Raw genomic sequence first — 18,813 nt, forward strand, 5'->3', positions numbered from 1 at the left:
TAACAGTAGTAGCAGAGCCATATAATTAGTTCTGCACCGTTGAAATCAAGTTGACAGGAAGTCAAATTGGAACTACCGGTAGCTACGTGATATCCTGTCGGCGAGATCAAAGCGTGTCGTAACTCTTATTAAAGGGCTCTGCCTAAACCCTATAACCATGTTCCGTTTCCTGTGTCTGTGCACCAGGATCTAACCCTAACACTCAACCCTTGGACCTTTAACCTAACCAAAAACCTCAATTTCACTTCCAAAATCAGTTAAGCCTAACTTCAAACTTCTCCAATTTGAAAATATATTGGAGGCTCTTGTTCCACCTACTAGAGCACTTACTCCATCTGGTGGCGAAACCCAATATGCAGCAAAACAGAATACATAAGGAATGCGTTTATTTATTTGTCACCTGAACTGGGATAGAGTGGGTTGCTCTGATGATTATATGCCGATTGCTGACACTTAGAATTTAGAATTACACCCCCACCCCATTCGTGAATGACAGGAACCAGGAAAAACAAATGCATAAAGGGATATGAGTTTAGTCATTAGTGACCAGAGCATGGTTGATCATTGGGATAACTCTCTCAAAACAAAGTGGGTGGCTCTGAAAAGAGCCTTTGGGTGAATACGGGTTAGATGGACAGGGAAGTTTACTTGGAGCTGGTGTACTTGGTCACAGCCTTGGTTCCCTCGGACACTGCGTGCTTGGCCAGCTCACCGGGGAGCAGCAGGCGGACGGCGGTCTGGATCTCCCTGGAAGTGATGGTCCTACGCTTGTTGTAGAGAGCCAGTTTAGAGGCTTCACCGGCGATGCGCTCAAAGATGTCGTTAACGAAGGAGTTCATGATCCCCATGGCCTTGGAAGAAACGCCGGTGTCAGGATGGACCTGCTTCAGGACCTTGTAAATATAAATGGCATAACTCTCCTTCCTGGACTTTCTGCGCTTCTTGCCCCCCTTGGCGGTTGTCTTGGTGACGGCTTTCTTGGAGCCCTTCTTGGGCGCTGGCTTGGCTGGCTCAGGCATGATCAATCGGGACTAAACAGCAATGAATGTGGAAACAGAAGCGCACTGCTGCCTCTTTATAGGCCACAATTATGCAAATACAGCTGCCTGGCTTCTTGTATACGATTGGTTGAGAGGCTTTGTCGCAAATTTCCCGCTCACAGGAAACTATTTGCGCGCAAAGCCATGATAACCCAATTATTATTTTAGCAAAACTCCATAGCCACACTTGATATTAAGCCAAACAATAATAGACATGAAACTGCATTTTTCCAAGACAATGATTTTGTGCACATTAAATTTAGCTCTCTGGGTGACATCTGTCACTGCTGTCACTGCTTTGACTTACAATATATATATATATATATATATATATATATATATATATATATATATACAGACACACACATTCATACATATACACGTCTGTACATACCTGCATATACTCCTTTTTACATGTATTTGGCATACATTTTTGTAATTTGATTAATTTGATGTAATCTATATATAACCCTTACTATTTATATCGCTGTCCAGTATGACTTACTACCCATATCGTTTTTTTTCAGTCAAAATTAATCATCACTTGACCGCATTTATAATTTTATATTATATAGTTAAGCCTTCAAAAACAGGCACAAAAACACTGCAGACAAACACATTAAACATTACTTCTAAACAGCACTGTACAAGTGTAACCATTAGTGGACACGGTCAAATGTTATGCATTACGTGTTTATAGTCTTACATTTATGTCCGAGGTAGCGAGACAACAACGTAAGTTACACAACCAAATTGTATTTGGACAAACGGAAATATTGCATCTTCAAGAAGAGGTGGGTGGCTCTGAAAAGAGCCTTTGTGGAGTTTGTCGAAGAGGCTAAATAATTTACTTCTTGGCAGCCTTCTCGGTCTTCTTGGGCAGAAGGACAGCCTGGATGTTGGGAAACCAAAGTATTCATGAATTCAAGGCATCACAGTATTGTTGATTATGCAAGTTATACTTTTCTCATTTAGCCAGTAGAGGGCAGAAGAGTTTCAGCCATGAGTTTGTTCTGCTTTACACAGGGCTTTCATCGAATTACGTTCCAAAACTGTTGTACTCCAAGATGTTAAACTATTTTATATTTTAGAAGTCGAGGGATGATAATTATCAAAACACTGCAGACAGACAACACATTAAACATTACTTACCCATAAGTGAACACGGGCATGTTATGCATTACGTGTATCGCCTTACGTTGTTGTCTCGCTACCTCGGACATAAGTGTAAGTTACACAACCAAATTGTATTTTGACAAACGGAAAGATTGCATTTTCAAGAAGAGGTGGGTGGCTCTGAAAAGAGCCTTTGTGGGGTTTGTCGAAGAGGCTAAATAATTTACTTCTTGGCAGGCTTGGCAGCCTTCTCGGTCTTCTTGGGCAGAAGGACAGCCTGGATGTTGGGCAGCACACCACCCTGAGCGATGGTCACTCCTCCCAGCAGTCTGTTGAGCTCCTCGTCGTTACGCACGGCCAGCTGCAGATGACGGGGGATGATACGACTCTTCTTGTTGTCACGGGCAGCGTTTCCAGCCAACTCCAGGATCTCAGCGGTCAGATATTCCAGCACAGCCGCCAGATAAACCGGGGCACCGGCTCCAACACGATGCGCATAGTTGCCTTTACGCAGCAGTCTGTGGACACGACCCACGGGGAACTGAAGCCCGGCGCGAGAGGAGCGCGTCTTGGACTTAGCCTTCACCTTTCCTCCTGTCTTACCTCTTGCAGACATGATTCAGTTTATTCTAGAGATGAACACAGAATAATGTGGTAAACACACCGAAGAGCCGTCTTTATATCCTCACTAAGGTTCGTGCTTATTGGTCAAATATGGCTCCGTGCATCATCACCCAATCAGAGAAGGACTGACAGAGATAATAGGGTTTGGTTTACATAGTTGGCGAACTTTTCATACGATCTCTCCACCAATCATACACGCAAATGTAGGCGGTGAAGGAAATTATAATAACAACGTGGATATTGTTATATCAGCGTATAAGGCGCGCCCCACAGAGCCGACAATATAGAACCATGTCACTATACTATACTATGAATAATAACCTCATAGACAAGCTTATTGGAATGTCTTATAACATCTAACATAATACCAGGCCTGTTATGATGCCTTTATAGCAGGAGGAGAGATGTTTTTCGACCTATTCTCATTATTGGATCAGCACTCTGCCTGTTGGACAAACCGTCATAATTGTGGGCTGACATAACATGTTGTATTAAACAAATAAAAAGTGACGAAATGCAGATACTTTCTATATACCAAATTTCAAAATCACATTATATTGTCAATTTTATTTGCTATAAATGCACCCAAACTATTTAAAAATGCATGTATGTCGAGTCAAGGGGGCACTTAGTGTCACGATAAAAGAGTATGCAGATTACATGTCTCGCATTAAACACAACACCAGAATTATGTTAATATTATGGAGCACACCAAGAGCTAATAACTCAAAATGATTTTTAGCAAAAGCAATTAGATTACGGAAGGAACTAGATAATAACCCAACGCCAAGTCGTCATTTGAGTGGAATGGATGCTTTGTTTAAAAGTACCACTTGCATTAGAACTAGTCTTACTTTGTGCCATTGAAAGAAAATCCCAATTTGGCTAAACAAATCAACGTTCCTAGTTTGTGTAGTAATTTAAGACGGTAAGGCATGTTATTTCAGTCTGTTCAAAATGTTATCAAGACTGGATTGACGTTTACATATTACAATAAATGTAATGTAATTAACTTTAACAACGTATAATTGACTCATTCGGTGACTAAGTGGGCGGCTCTGAAAAGAGCCTTTGGGTGTTAGGATAGTTAGTTGAATAGAAGTCTAGCCGCCGAAGCCGTACAGAGTGCGTCCCTGTCTCTTCAGAGCATAGACCACATCCATTGCGGTCAGTCTTCCTCTTGGCGTGCTCGGTGTAGGTGACGGCATCACGGATCACGTTCTCCAGGAAGACCTTCAACACACCGCGGGTCTCCTCGTAGATCAGACCAGAGATACGCTTCACTCCACCACGGCGAGCCAGACGGCGGATGGCGGGTTTGGTGATTCCCTGGATGTTATCACGGAGCACTTTGCGGTGACGCTTAGCGCCTCCTTTTCCCAGTCCCTTTCCTCCATTTCCGCGACCAGACATGTTCACGAATAGATGATGGTCCAATGTCTCAGTTGGAGTAGGGGGTATCTGCAGAGCCGCAGAGCCAGGCTGGACGGGTATAAGTGGTCTGGACAAGTATAAGTGGTCTGGACAAGTAGTTGCGAATGGGGGGGGGGGGGGGGCGGGGTTCGTCTCGTTTACATAGGACATTATACATAGACAGTAATGTTACATCTAGACATGTAATAATAGAGTAAACTTGTACCCATACAGTGTTACATCTAGACATACCAGATCTAGTAATAATAGAGTAAACTTAACTTTCGTCTCAGTAACAATGTTCATAAAGTGTTGAGTGCTACAGTGTAGGTTAGTTTATTAGGACAATTCCACCATTGTGGGGCAAGGACTAAGAATAGGCGACTTCTCTTTGATGACCCTTCCGGAGCTTGGATAGGAGTAGGAATAAACTGTACATATACAGCACTGTTTGAACCTGGCACACATACTTCACATGTCATTTTTCTTTTTGTTATTCCACCATTGTGGGGCAAGGACTAAGAATAGGCGACTTCTCTTTGATGACCCGACTTCTCTTTGATGACCCTCCCGGAGCTTGGATAGGAGTAGGAATAAACTGTACATATACAGCACTGTTTGAACCTGGCACACAACATACTTCACATGTAATTTTTCTTTTTGTGGAGACGAAGATGATGAGTACCGGTCTTCTCCTCAGACATATAAAATCAGTTTTTCAATACAAGTACGACTCAAGACACAGAACATTGTCCTAATAAACTAACCTACACTGTAGCACTCAACACTTTATGAACATTGTTACTGAGACGAAAGTTAAGTTTACTCTATTATTACTAGATCTGGTATGTCTAGATGTAACACTGTATGGGTACAAGTTTACTCTATTATTACATGTCTAGATGTAACATTACTGTCTATGTATAATGTCCTATGTAAACGAGACGAACCCCGCCCCCCATTCGCAACTACTTGTCCAGACCACTTATACTTGTCCAGACCACTTATACCCGTCCAGCCTGGCTCTGCGGCTCTGCAGATACCCCCTATTGCTCAGTTGGCCAAATCCATGCGTATTTCAAGCGTCTCTGAGGACGTTGTTGAGGCCAACGAGCGCCGAGACAAAGTGTGGGGGGAGGGTTTGAGGTTTGGCCAATAGGGTTCCTCTGCAAGTTTGTCTTCATGGCCCCAACATTTACACAACATGTCTAGCCCGCGTCTATATTAATCCCAGCCGAACCTGTCTGGAACAAGGCAATAAGGCGGCTAAACCACCTGAAAGTGTTCTGCAGAAGGAGGCACAGTGATTCGAATATGAAAGCTGTTTTTTTTTTATATTTTTTTATTTATTAATGTATTTATTTGTACGCCCCTTCCCCAAGCATAGCTGTCTCTTAATGACACGGTACATATAGGATGTTAATTGAGAACTAGTTGTAAAATATATCTGCATATCTGTACTGTCTTGATTTTGTGCTGAATAGAAAAAATATATGAACGGGAAAAAGGATGCAATCCTAACTGCATGCATTTACATGCTTTTAACTTCTTTCATGCAACAGTTGAGTGTCCTTTTGTATGGCAGTGAATGCTGGACCTTGAAGCCCACCCTGCAGAAGTCCTTGGATGGGTGCTACACCAGAATGATGCGTGTGGTGCTCAACATCAACAGGGATGAGCATGTCACTAATGCAAACTTGTATGGGGGGGTGCTAAGGGTGAGCGAGAAAGTGGCAGTCAGGAGAATGAGGCTGGCAGGTCACTGCCAGAGACATCATGAGATGCCAACCAGCAAACTTGTGCTGTGGGAACCAACACACGGGCATCGATCACTAGGACGTCCCACATTAACCTACATGGACATACTCAGGAGAGATGTGGGAACAGAAAGCACCGGCGAGCTAGCCAGATGCATGGAAGATCGGGATGACTGGAAGCACCGATGGAGGGCCCGTCCGAGGACGACCTAGATAGATAAGAAGGGTCAGTGATGGAAAATGAAAAGTTAGATTTATAATGCAATGATGGTGATACAACCAAAGCTCTGGTATAAGAAAATGTTGACATGTAGTATATTCTGGTTTACCTGTTTGTTTATTTATTTATTTTATTATTGATTTTTGTGTGTCCCCCACGGCCCTTCCCCAAGCATAGCTGTCTCTTAATGATACGGTACAGACATGATGTTAATTGAGAATGTGATGTAAAGTATATCTGCATATCTGTACTGTTTTGATTTTGTGCTGAATAAAAAAAAATATGATAACAGAATATGAAAGCTACTTAAAACCACTGACTATTCTACCCCCACCTGGAGCAATGTGGCAAATTCACACGTAAAAAGAAATCCAAATAATACAGAATCTAGCTATAAAAAAAGACAGGCTATATAAATATACAATAATGTTCACCAGTCAACTGGGCTGAGAACAGTCAAAGAAAGAATGGTTGTCCTGGGAAGGAGATTTGCATTAAAAATCAGTTGATAATCCTCACTGATGCAACACACCAATCTCTGTTTAACAAATATGGAAACGATTACTTTAGATTTAGATACAGATTGCAGAATGGGTACAATACAGTATGGCTCAAAACACACAATTGTTAAGGGGATGCAGACCAGAGAAAGACTTTCTTCTTGTTTACATCAGGGTCCCCCATTTTCAATTCATAGTGACATTTATGACATACACGACATACAGATATACAGTACTGTTACATCCAGACATTTATGACATACAAGAACAAGAACAAAACAAGAACTTCATGATTTATTTATTCAACTCTCCCAATCTCCCTTTTTCCTTTATATCTTTAATTTTAAAATGACTAATCAATAAAGTTGTTTAAAGTCGTGATGAAGAGGAATCATCATCACAGAGTTACACAGCTCATTGTAAAATTGTGCTCTGAATAATGTATTTCCCTTGCCTGGCTCCACTTCAGAGTATTATACTAACACGGAAACCTGCCACAGCCTCTACACAACCAACTGGAACTACATTGATGCTCCAAAAATAATAAATATCTGTAAAATAGCAACTGAATGAATGTTAAATACTTGGAAATAAATGTACAAGGCCGGCATGATTGATATTTTCTCCTGAGTGATGTGTCAACGTTTGAGTCTGTTAATGACATTATGAATGAAGCCACTCAAACTAGTTCAGCATGAAACCAGATGGAAATCTGTGGTCACTGAGCTGATTCCTCTCACTACCTGCCCTCAATGAGAGAAGGGGCAGAAAAAGGCTTAACTCTGAGTTATATGTATGATTGGAACATGTATAATTATGGGTGTATGGTCATGGGTTACTTTTGAGCTGTTGTTGATTGTTGCAACATTGAGTTGAAAACCAGTTTGTCATCTTGAATTTTAAACTACCAATAAATGATGTCCTATTGTCTCAGTGTATGAACCTGTGCGGTTACATTGTTGCTCCTAAAATAAAATAAGGGCAAAATAGCAAAGTTGATATGACATAAATTAAGCACCTCATACAGATGGAAATGTATTGACTCCCGAGCTAATTCCTCCCAGTATATCTGCCCTTGAGAGAAAATCCGTGTTAATTACAGCACCATGAAATATAAATGAAAATATAGCAATATGTCACCTTATGGACTGCTACCTTATTTCATTGAGCTGTAATTAACACAAGATGACCATATTCAAACTACTTTACTCGAGTCTCGACTGTAAAACTTTGAATTTCCCTATCGAGGTCAATGTAATGTGTTGAATCATGGGGGTCAGCCCTATGGTCGCACAGCCCCAGATTTTCTTTTCACACAAAATTTAGGGCCTATGTTCACACATTACGAAGATGCTTCTCAAAATGAGGCCCCATGTTCCCAGACGAACCTACGAGGACAACCTTGTTATCCATATCCAGAGTTAATTATATTGTATATTGTTTACACTGCCTTTTTATTAAATGTTTACTTCTGCACTCTAATATAATTCTGTAACATGTATATATTATACTACCTGTACCTCCCCTCCTGCTATGATAACGAATGTCCCCAAGGTGATCAATAAATATTATATAGCTATTTGCAGTCTGTTCTGCTTTAGCCCTACTGTAGCCAACAAGATATGCTAGTCTAAATATCAGAATAAAGTGATGATTTTAGTATAAAATGAGTTAATGGAATGTACTTTTCATGATTACGGTGGTGGCTCTTAAAAGAGCCTTTGGGTTATGAATGTAGGAAAACAAAGCAGATTTAAGCGCGCTCTCCACGGATGCGGCGGGCCAGCTGGATGTCTTTGGGCATGATGGTCACCCTCTTGGCGTGGATGGCGCACAGGTTGGTGTCCTCAAACAGACCGACCAGATAATCCTCACTGGCCTCCTGAAGAGCCATGACGGCAGAGCTCTGGAAGCGTAGGTCGGTCTTGAAGTCCTGGGCGATTTCTCTGACCAGGCGCTGGAAAGGCAACTTGCGGATGAGCAACTCGGTGGACTTCTGGTAACGACGGATCTCTCTCAGCGCCACGGTACCGGGCCTGTAACGATGGACGTCATCTGCAGCTGGCCGTGCGTAACGACGAGGAGCTCAACAGACTGCTGGGAGGAGTGACCATCGCTCAGGGTGGTGTGCTGCCCAACATCCAGGCTGTGCTTCTGCCCAAGAAGACTGAGAAGGCTGCTAAGCCTGCCAAGAAGTAAATTATTTAGCCTCTTCGACAAACCCCACAAAGGCTCTTTTCAGAGCCACCCACCTCTTCTTGAAAATGCAATATTTCCGTTTGTCAAAATAAAATTTGCTTGTGTAACTTACTTTTATAACGGGTGCATAAGTGTAAATAATAATAATAATAAGGCGATAAACACGTAATGCATAACATTTGACAGTGTCCACTAATGGGTACACTTGTACAGTGCTGTTTAGAAGTAATGTGTTGTCTGTCTGCAGTGTTTTTGTCCCTGTTTTGTAGGCTTAACGATATAATATAAAATTATAAATGGTTTGATTGATTGAAAACTTTAACAGATTGCAGATTGGGTACAGTACAGCTCAATACATACAATTGTTAATAAGGGGTTGCAGACCAGAGAGACTTTCGTCTTGTTTACATCAGGGTCCCCCATTTTCTATTCATCATAGACATACATGACATACAGATAGACAGTACTGCTACATCTATACATTTATGACACATTCTCAGTCCTTGCCCCACAATGGTGGAATGAACTACCCACCCCAGTTAGGACAGCCGAAACACGCCCAATCTTTCGCCGTCGACTAAAGACACACTTCTTCAACCATTATCTGAATTTAAAAAATAAAAATAAAAATGTCCTAATAAACTATAACCTACACTGTAGCAATCAACACTTTGATGAACATTGTTGCTCAGCTAATAGAGTTGTGCCCTTCCTGATGACTTGTCGTACAGAACTTGTAAGTCGCTTTGGATAAAAGCGTCTGCTAAATGACTAAATGTAACTATATGTGTCAAGTGAAAATCATAGGTACAGGCGGAAGAAGTAATAATAGCAATAGTAATGAACATATAACATAGTAATAATAGTGATAATAGTAGTGGAATGGCAGCATTCAATCAGTGTATATGTATATAAGTACACACATGAGAAAGAGGGGGGCGCACCTGCACACGTCAGCTAAATGACTAAATGTAAATGTAAATATATATGTCAAGTGAAAGTCATAGGTACAGGCGGAAGAAGTAATAATAGCAATAGTAATGAACATATAACATAGTAATAATAGTGATAATAGTAGTGGAATGGCAGCATTCAATCAGTGTATATGTATATAAGTACACACATGAGAAAGAGGGGGGCGCACCTGCACACGTCAGCTAAATGACTAAATGTAAATGTAAATACCAGATTTGCAAATACAGTACTGTTTTTGATACGAAAAGAGTCCAGAAAAGAGAGTATATACATTTGACGTAGAAACCGTACATTGGAGTTGGGTGGGAGGGGGGAGGTTGGGTAGCAGGGGTGGGTGGGGGACACTGTACGGCTGTGCTCCAATTAGCAAAACTGTACATTGGAATATTGACAAAACCATACATGGTCATTTACTGTACATTGGAGGAGGTTGTGTTAGGACATTTACAGGGGCCAGTTTTGAATTTCAGTCTCCCATAGGTGTTCTTTGAGTGTTTTTGAAAGTGGGTAGTGATTCACATTCCTTTACAGCTTTGGGTAGGGCATGTCATAGCGGTCAAGTGATGATTAATTTGAACTGAAAAAAACATAAATAGTAAGGGTTATATATTACAGCATGCACAAACATAAATTGACCATAATGACACCAATTTGTGTATTTCCACAATTGTTGGGGCTCAACTCGTAAACTATCTGAAGCGGTGCGACTCATTGAGACCATTTTCTTTACCTGCCAATGTTGCTGGTCTGGATCACTAATCACATAAATAAATGGGTAGAACTACAAGTAGTGTTTTGTAGCCGTGCCTGTTTCATATAAATAGTGGGGGTCCATAAAAGAGCCTTTTGTGAGACAATGTTCCACTTGTTCTGTATAATATAATGGTTGCTTGTGTAGATATTTAATGTGAGGTAGTGGGGAACATAATTATGTGCCAACATATGATCTAAACTGGTCTGAATAAATAAAATTACATTAATCTGCTGTGTCCACTAAAAGGGCCATCACCCGTAGTCATTCCAATAGTGTCATAGCGGTCATTTACGCACGGACATAAATGCACCATGATAGCAATTTATGTATTTCCACAATAAAGGGCTCAACTCGTTGCGGTAAAGTATCTGAGTTAGTAGGACCCACTAATCAAACAGGACTTAATAACAATCAACATTGTCCAATTAAGAACCTATATCTGATCTATATTTTATATTCGTTTTTTTGTGGTATTCTCCATATTTATATAATATATAAAGTTGCGTTTGCTTTGTTGCCGTGCTGGAAGTAACTTGTGGAAATCAACCATCCCATAAGTAATACTAAGTTATATACTTCGATAAGCCCCCTTTACTTCCACACACACTAGAGTACAATATTGCTTTTCATGGAAGAGGTGGGTGGCTCTTAAAAGAGCCTTTTGTTGAATTAAAGACAACATTCTGTTCAAACGCTTATCTCTTCTTGGGAGCTGCTCTCTTAGCTGCTATGGGCTTGGCAGCCTTCTTAGCTGGGGCCTTCTTGGGTGCAGCGGGCTTTTTCACCTTCTTTGGGCTCTTGGCTGCTACCTTCTTGAGACTCTTGGCCGCTACCTTCTTGGGACTCTTGGCCGCTACCTTCTTGGGACTCTTGGCCGCTACCTTCTTGACTTTCTTGGGAGACTTCTTGGCGGCAACAGGCTTCTTAGTTGCTGCCTTCGCGGGCTTTTTGGCCACGACAGGTTTCTTGGCTGCTGGCTTCTTGGCTTTCGGAGCGGCTTTCTTTGCTGGCCTTTTGGCTTTAACCTAAGCCTTGTTGATCTTGAAAGAGCCGGAGGCTCCGGTACCCTTGACCTGGACCAGGGTTCCCTTTGTCACCAGACTCTTGACAGCGGTCTTAACGCGGGCCTTGTTCTTGTCCACGTCATAGCCGCCGGCAGCCAGAGCCTTCTTTACGGCAGCCAGAGACACACCGCTCCTCTCTTTAGAAGCAGACACTGCCTCGACGACCAGGTCACTGACGCTGGGACCTGCCTTCTTGGGTTTGGGAGCTGCCTTCTTCTTAGCGGCCTTAGCCGGAGCGGCGGGAGCTGGTGCGATTTCTGCCATTTTCTCTCGTTCTGTCTCAGATTCAACACAAGTAGAATTATGATATTGAAGTTCAGTCAGACGGCTGGTCTTAAACACTACATGAGAGCCATGTAGACTCAACCCACCCTGTCCTCCTCTGTGCTGCCAAAATGCTCTGCCGCTTGTGTTTTCTCCTCGCCAAAAAAGAGCTAAAATACACAACTATGAATATTGCAGGAATTTAACGCCAAATGGGTCGCCTTTTGCTTTTTCCAAATCCAACAGTGCAAAAATGCTTCCGCATTCGTCATCGGAGGTACCGTAGTGCCGTGCGGTAATGCGCCTTTCATTTTCCTTCACGCAGCGCCCAGCGGCGGCGTGCTCGCTCAGGTGCGTGCGTGCGCCGGCGTGGCGGCGGCGTGCTCGCTCAGGTGCGTGCGTGCGCCGGCGTGCTCGCGAGGTGCTCGCGCATGCGCATGAGATCCCGCCTTAACAATATATATAAGTCACCGCACCAAATTCAGTATCCAGAAATAGCTCAATTGGCAAGATGCCATGGCTGTGGATCCGCCAGCTAGTTGCTGGTGAGTTCGAATCCCGTAAAATATTTTTTTTTTAACGTGATTTTTTTTTAACGTGTATTCTTTCGCCGGTTAAGGTTAGGCATGGTTAAGGTTAAGGTTAGGCATTGTTTCGGAGTTGGTTAAGGTTAGAACGGTTAAGTTTAGGCGCTGTTAAGGAGCTGGTTAAGGTTAGAGTTTGTCAAAGAGAATGGCAATATTCTTTCTATGGTTAAGGTTAGGCATGGTTAAGGTTAAGGTTAGGCATTGTTTCGGAGTTGGTTAAGGTTAGAACGGTTAAGTTTAGGCGCTGTTAAGGAGCTGGTTAAGGTTAGAGTTTGTCAAAGAGAATGGCAATAGACAGCCTATTTCCGCACGACAGCTCCCAAAGCGGGCCTGAAAAGAAAGGCGCTTTACCGTAGTGGCGTGCGGTGACGAATGCTTCCGCATTTTTGCACTGTTGGATTGGGAAAAAGCCACACGCAAATGGGTCAGCAAGCAGAAATATGTGCCATCAGAATTAAACCATTTGGAGACCCCTGGTGTGTTTGTGGACGCTTCAAACCACCAATTTGCGCCTTCACCATGGTGCGCAGCTATACCTTTCTCTGTTATTTATGTCTCACAATTCTTTAGATTGCATTATAATCCGACATAATCTCGTTTTCCAGCGAGCCGAGCTACCTGACTAGAGACTGGGAGCAAGATTAGTAATCTGGGGTGACGCGTTTTGTTTTAAATTGATGCTTTTCCGGTGTTGGTAAACACACTGTTGCTGGTGGCCTGTAGCGTGGGTCGCCTCGACTTCGTATGAGGGATGATCACCACCTTAGATCAGTGGAAGGTTTCACGTGGCCTATATTAATTATAACTAACATTTAATTAATGTTGCAAAACATTTCATAACTCACACAAGAAACGTAGCTACATTTTCCTTTTCGGGGGGGGGGGACTAGTTTGCTATGTACTTTAGACTGCTGCAATTGTGCTGCATGCTTGTTGACAATACATGCTTTTTGGGCATTGCTGATCTGCTGTGTTTTCTGATAAAATGCTGCTGCACTGAACACTTAGCACAATAAATAATAACTGCATTGGTCTATTTGAATTATATTTCAATAGTTTAAATAGACATAGTAGATTCATAATGAATCACCATATCACCAAACATAAACGCACCATATCAACATGTTCTGCATTTCCACAAAAGAAGCCTTGCACGGAATGTTTGTGTAGTAAAGGCAATGGAATGGTTGCTATGTATAAATTATATGTATAGATGATCATATCAACACATAGTGTTGTGTCTTATTACTGAATGTTATAAAGAAGTCACAACGGAACAGTAATATCATGCTTTTCAGAAGAGTTTTACCGACTACCACTGCACACAAATTAGGCATTTTCTTTTGAAAGTGGTTACCAACGGTTACAGGCAGCCATACTGGAAGAAACCGAACAACACAGACTTTACAGTTTGTGTTTAGCCTATAGGTCAGATATACAGGCCTCTATTGTTAGGGCTCAACTCATTGTGAAGTAAAGTATCTTAGAATGTGGTGCAGTAGGCTGCCAGCTACATTTGATACATTCAGAAGAAATAGCTCAAGGAATGAAACATACTATGTTGTTAGAGTCATACTTGTATTATTATCTTGTACCACAGTGAGGTACCGATACACGTAGCTCATGGTGAGACCATGCCGGTTTATATTTACAAGGTGCTGAAGCAGGTCCATCCTGACACCGGCGTTTCCTCCAAGGCCATGGGGATCATGAACTCCTTCGTTAACGACATCTTTGAGCGCATCGCCGGAGAAGCCTCTAAACTGGCTCTCTACAACAAGCGTAGGACCATCACCTCCAGGGAGATCCAGACCGCCGTCCGCCTGCTGCTCCCCGGTGAACTGGCCAAGCACGCAGTGTCCGAGGGAACCAAGGCTGTGACCAAGTACACCAGCTCCAAGTAAACTTCCCTGTCCATCTAACCCGTATTCACCCAAAGGCTCTTTTCAGAGCCACCCACTTTGTTTTGAGAGAGTTATCCCAATGATCAGTAAAGTCAGGTCAGGTGACTAATGAATAAACATATCCATGTATTGTTGTTCTGTTTTTCCTGGGCCATGTCTAGGAAGCTGCCCGTCATATTGGGTTTCACCACCAGATGGAGGAAGTGCTCTACTAGGTGGAACATGAGCCTCTAATAGATTTTCAGATTGGAGAAGTTTGAATTTAGGATTTAACTGATTTTGGAAGGGTAATTGAGTTTGTTAGGTTAGAGGTCAGGGTTGGGTTGAGGCCATCTAGTTGGCTCCACATGCAGCTGTTTGCTATGGGCCTTTAATAGCATCTATAACTTCTGGTTACACACACTCTTGGGAGAGTTAACAGTAACAACCAAAAGTTACAAAATAAATACATATGTCAAACCTGATGTATGATAAACTGGTATGTCAGTCAGACTGGTACATTTAGAATTAATAGTTAAATGCATGTTTAATTTGTTAAATTCATATTGAAATGCATTTTTACTTAACTTTACAGCATTATTAAAAACGTGATAGGATGTTAGGAGTCATCAGCAGCCCTCATAATTATGTATATATTATCTGTTAGGATCTCTGTTTAACAGTGCTGTATATTTGCATATCTTGTATGTCATAAATGTAACTACTGTGTATCTATGTCATGATACATATCTGTATGTTGTGTATGTCATAAATGTCATGAATTGAAAATGGGGGACCCTGATGTAAACAAGACGAAAGTCTTTCTCTGGTCGCATTCCCTTAACAATTGTGTGTATTGAGCCGTACTGTATTGTACCCATTCTGCAATCTTAATACAATTTTCAATCAATCAATCAACCCTCCCTCTTGAAACCAGCCATTCAGAATAGACCTGTCGCTAAACCACGCCTCAAATAGAATTTGTCCATTCATATCACAGTGAAAATCCTTGCTGGCAGAAAACTCGGACATCAACAGAAAAGCCATTTGTGGGGCGCATCAAACCAAACGTCTGTGATCGAACCACTGTGAAGAGTTTAGTTTCTATGTTTATTATCTAGCTAATATCTGATGGTGAAACGCTGTGCGTGGGGTACCTGTAATTCGGACACCAGGTACCCTGAACGACTGGATGGAGGAGTATATTTTGTACCTTTTCCGAAGCCCAAAAGAAAACTTGACAAATGCAAGTGGTGGATTATGCTGTGTCGTCGACCACATACACAACTGAATGTGAAGACTATTTCCAAGGACACTTATGTTTGCTCAAAGGTAAGGTAAATTCATAAAGACATAATATTTGACGGCATGTATTAGAAACGTAGACCAAACTATTAGTTAGCTAACGTTAGCTGCTAGCTAGCTAGCTGGTGTTATCCTAGCTAGCTAGCTATGGTGTTATCCTAGCTAACTAGCTACAGTGTTATCAACATCAACTTTGCGGTCATTAATTTGCTGTCTGACTTTTCTTCCTCGTTAGTTAGCTGGTGTTTTTAGCTAACTTAACGTTTGCTAACTGTCTTTTCCCCTCAAAGCACTTCTGCCGGCCTGTGGAGCAGCCTCCACCAAATGGAAGAAGGTGGACAAGAGGAGCGAGATGAACGATTGAGAAATCAATGTAGCACAAATCGAATCACTGACGAGTGATTGTTTGACAGTTTTAAGTACCTCAGAGTCCACATATCCGAGGACTTGACATGGACCTCAGACATTGACAGTGTTGTGAAAAAGGCACGACAACACCTCTACTTCCTCAGACGCCTAAGGAAGTTCCAAGTCAGTCAGAAGATCCTTAAGAACTTCTACTCATGTACAATAGAGAGCATCCTGACTGGCAATATCACCTCCTGGTTTGGGAATTGCACCGCACAAGACCGTAGCAGACTACAGAGAGTGGCCCGTTCAGCCAAACGCACAATTGGAGGGGGGCTTCCCACTCTCCAGAACATTTACAACAAGCGGTGCATGGGTAAGGCTAAAATAATTATCAAAGACTCCAGCCACCCAAACAACTGCCTCTTTGAACTGCTGCGGTCAGGAAAGCGATACCGGAGTCTCATGGCAAGCACAGAAAGACTCAGAAGAAGCTTCTATCCCCAGGCCATCAGGATGCTCAACGAACAATAACACTATGTAACAACCATCAAATGCACTCACAGCACACACATCCACATGCACACACTCACTTTAAACAAACAACTCACTGCAGCACCCACTTACACAATTTATATTTATTGGTAAAGAATTTGCACTACAACCCATACCTCATTACACCTTACTGTAAATTGTACCTAAATTGTACCTCATCCCATTTCTGCTTTGCGCTATATAGTATATTAGTATATTGTATAGTATATTGTATGGTAACTCAGTTACTTCTACTCTGCATTGAACATTGTACATATGTACATACTGAACACTTGTGCCTACGTACGTGAATTCTATTTTATACTTGCTATACTTATTTTATTTTATACTTACTAGGGATGTCCGATATTATCGGCCGACCGATATTATCGGCCGATATCGGCAGTAAAATGTGATATCGGAAAATATCGGTATCGGTTTAAAAAAAAAAAAAAACAATAACAATATTTGTTATATATATATCCAGTGAAATTATTAGTTACCTGAAATTATTCAGTTTTTTGGGGGGGGAAACCCTGCATATATCGGTATCGGTTGATATCAGTTGATATCGGTATCTGAAATTAAGAGTTGGACAATATCGGAATATCGGTATCGGTAAAAAAGCCAATATCGAGCATCCCTAATACTTACCTATTTTTGTCTAGCACAGTCTCTGGAGCGTAACAGAAAGAAGCATTTTGTATAAAAGTATTCTGTACTTCTATATGACAACTAATAAAGAAACTTGAAACTTGAAAAGAAAATTGAAACTTATCTTTAAAAAACAGGTCTATTACCTGCTGTGGTAAATCTCCCTTGGCCTAGCCGCTTTCGTGACTGTGAAGCAAGGCTTGCATCACAGTCAGGAAAGGGGCTACCTGCGGCCATCGTCAACAGTCATTCACGGTCAACTTTGTTTGTCCGAGTTTTCAAAGGGGGTGTGGCTTGGCGATAGGTCTATTCCAGCCACGATCGTTGTTGTTAATAATGTGTGTGTGATGATATCTTGATAAAATGCTTATGTACAAGATACATAAATCTTCTATTTTCATTTAACCTAAAATATGTTTCTGACAACATTTGTAATGACAAGATTGCTATGCTATAAGCGACCTTGGGTTCTATGAAAGGCGCTATATACATTTTATCTATTATTATTATTATTATTATTATTATTATTATTATTATTATTATTATTATTATTATTATTATTATTATTATTATTATTATTATTATTATTATTATTATGCTATTGCTGCATCTGGAGTCATATTTGACCTATTCCCCGTACCTGGCTAACTGAGTTAGCCGGATAATCTTCAGCATAGCTTGAGTTAAGCCAGACATTTCCGTTCCCCAATGTCGGATTTTCTAAATCGCCATGGTAACAGATCAGAAAGTTTGAACCTGCTCCGGAGCAGGGTTAAGATCAGTTAGCTGGATGAACCATGGCCACACCCTCGCAAAGAAATGCCAGCTTGCTTCCTGAAATAATTACCAGTGTAGATCTGCATTATACCATTCTAAATTATGTTTTTGTGCTTCGTTTTCCTAGAGGGTGCTTTTGAAATAATAGACCTAAATGCTGATAATAAATCATATTCAGCCTATAGATTTACTTTGTCCTAAATAATGCATGTCATATTTATACGGATACGGCGCTCGGAGTCACGATACACACTGCATGTGGTTATTTTAATAACGGATCATTGCAAATGTGAATCCCGCAGGGATATTTTTAATGAATGAAACCTGTCGGGTGTTTGGCTCTGATTAGTTTCATATTCTCTGCTGTGGATGTATTTGCTTAACGGAGCGCCCGGATTGTGGTTCATTCAAGCATAAATTGAAGTGTCTATGCATGGATTGTGGATTATGAATTACGAGGAATCTGAATCTGTGGATTGTTGAATTGTATCACTGTCACTCACACGTTATTGTGATATTGTAAATGGGATTAAAATGTCTGATGAGATGCGCTGTTTGACGGATTTGAGAAATTGAATGAGCCGTTGACATTAATGCATTTGAGAAAATGCATTTATCTGTTCAAGCACTGTTATCTGATGATGAACATGTGTCACTGGTATAAACCAAAGGTTAATCAATTCAATGCATATGGATTATGTCCGAAACAGATTAAAACCTGATTAATAGTGAAACTGTATAGCTGGCTCCAAGCCTCTCTGACACGTTATTTCGGGGGTCGCGCCTTGAAAACTGTATT

The 18,813-nt window shown here is 41.4% G+C and overlaps 3 protein-coding genes and 1 pseudogene across 4 annotated transcripts; all 4 read right to left on the minus strand.

The window, feature by feature from the left end:
- Positions 1-644: 644 nt before the first annotated feature.
- LOC311238251 (histone H2B-like) lies at positions 645-1,019 on the minus strand (the record flags this gene model as incomplete). The annotated part of the gene is made up of 1 exon (XM_084326277.1): positions 645-1,019. The coding sequence occupies one exon, from the start codon at positions 1,017-1,019 to the stop codon at positions 645-647; it is 375 nt and encodes a 124-aa protein (XP_084182403.1).
- Positions 1,020-2,379: 1,360 nt separating this feature from the next.
- LOC311247559 (histone H2A-like) lies at positions 2,380-2,772 on the minus strand (the record flags this gene model as incomplete). Its single annotated transcript, XM_084337905.1, has 1 exon — positions 2,380-2,772. One exon carries the CDS (start codon positions 2,770-2,772, stop codon positions 2,380-2,382), a length of 393 nt encoding a protein of 130 aa, XP_084194031.1.
- A 5,651-nt stretch (positions 2,773-8,423) lies between these two features.
- LOC311248620 (histone H3.2-like) lies at positions 8,424-10,863 on the minus strand (the record flags this gene model as incomplete). Its single annotated transcript, XM_084338027.1, has 2 exons — positions 8,424-8,731; positions 10,854-10,863. The coding sequence occupies 2 exons, from the start codon at positions 10,861-10,863 to the stop codon at positions 8,424-8,426; spliced, it is 318 nt and encodes a 105-aa protein (XP_084194153.1).
- Positions 10,864-11,293: 430 nt separating this feature from the next.
- On the minus strand, positions 11,294-11,926 carry LOC311238184 (histone H1-like; annotated as a pseudogene). The gene has a single exon. The product of its transcript is annotated as a histone H1-like (transcript).
- Positions 11,927-18,813: the final 6,887 nt, after the last annotated feature.

Source organism: Notolepis coatsorum, assembly GCF_963971535.1.
Source record: "Notolepis coatsorum genome assembly, chromosome: 1".
NCBI classification, from domain to species: domain Eukaryota; kingdom Metazoa; phylum Chordata; class Actinopteri; order Aulopiformes; family Paralepididae; genus Notolepis; species Notolepis coatsorum.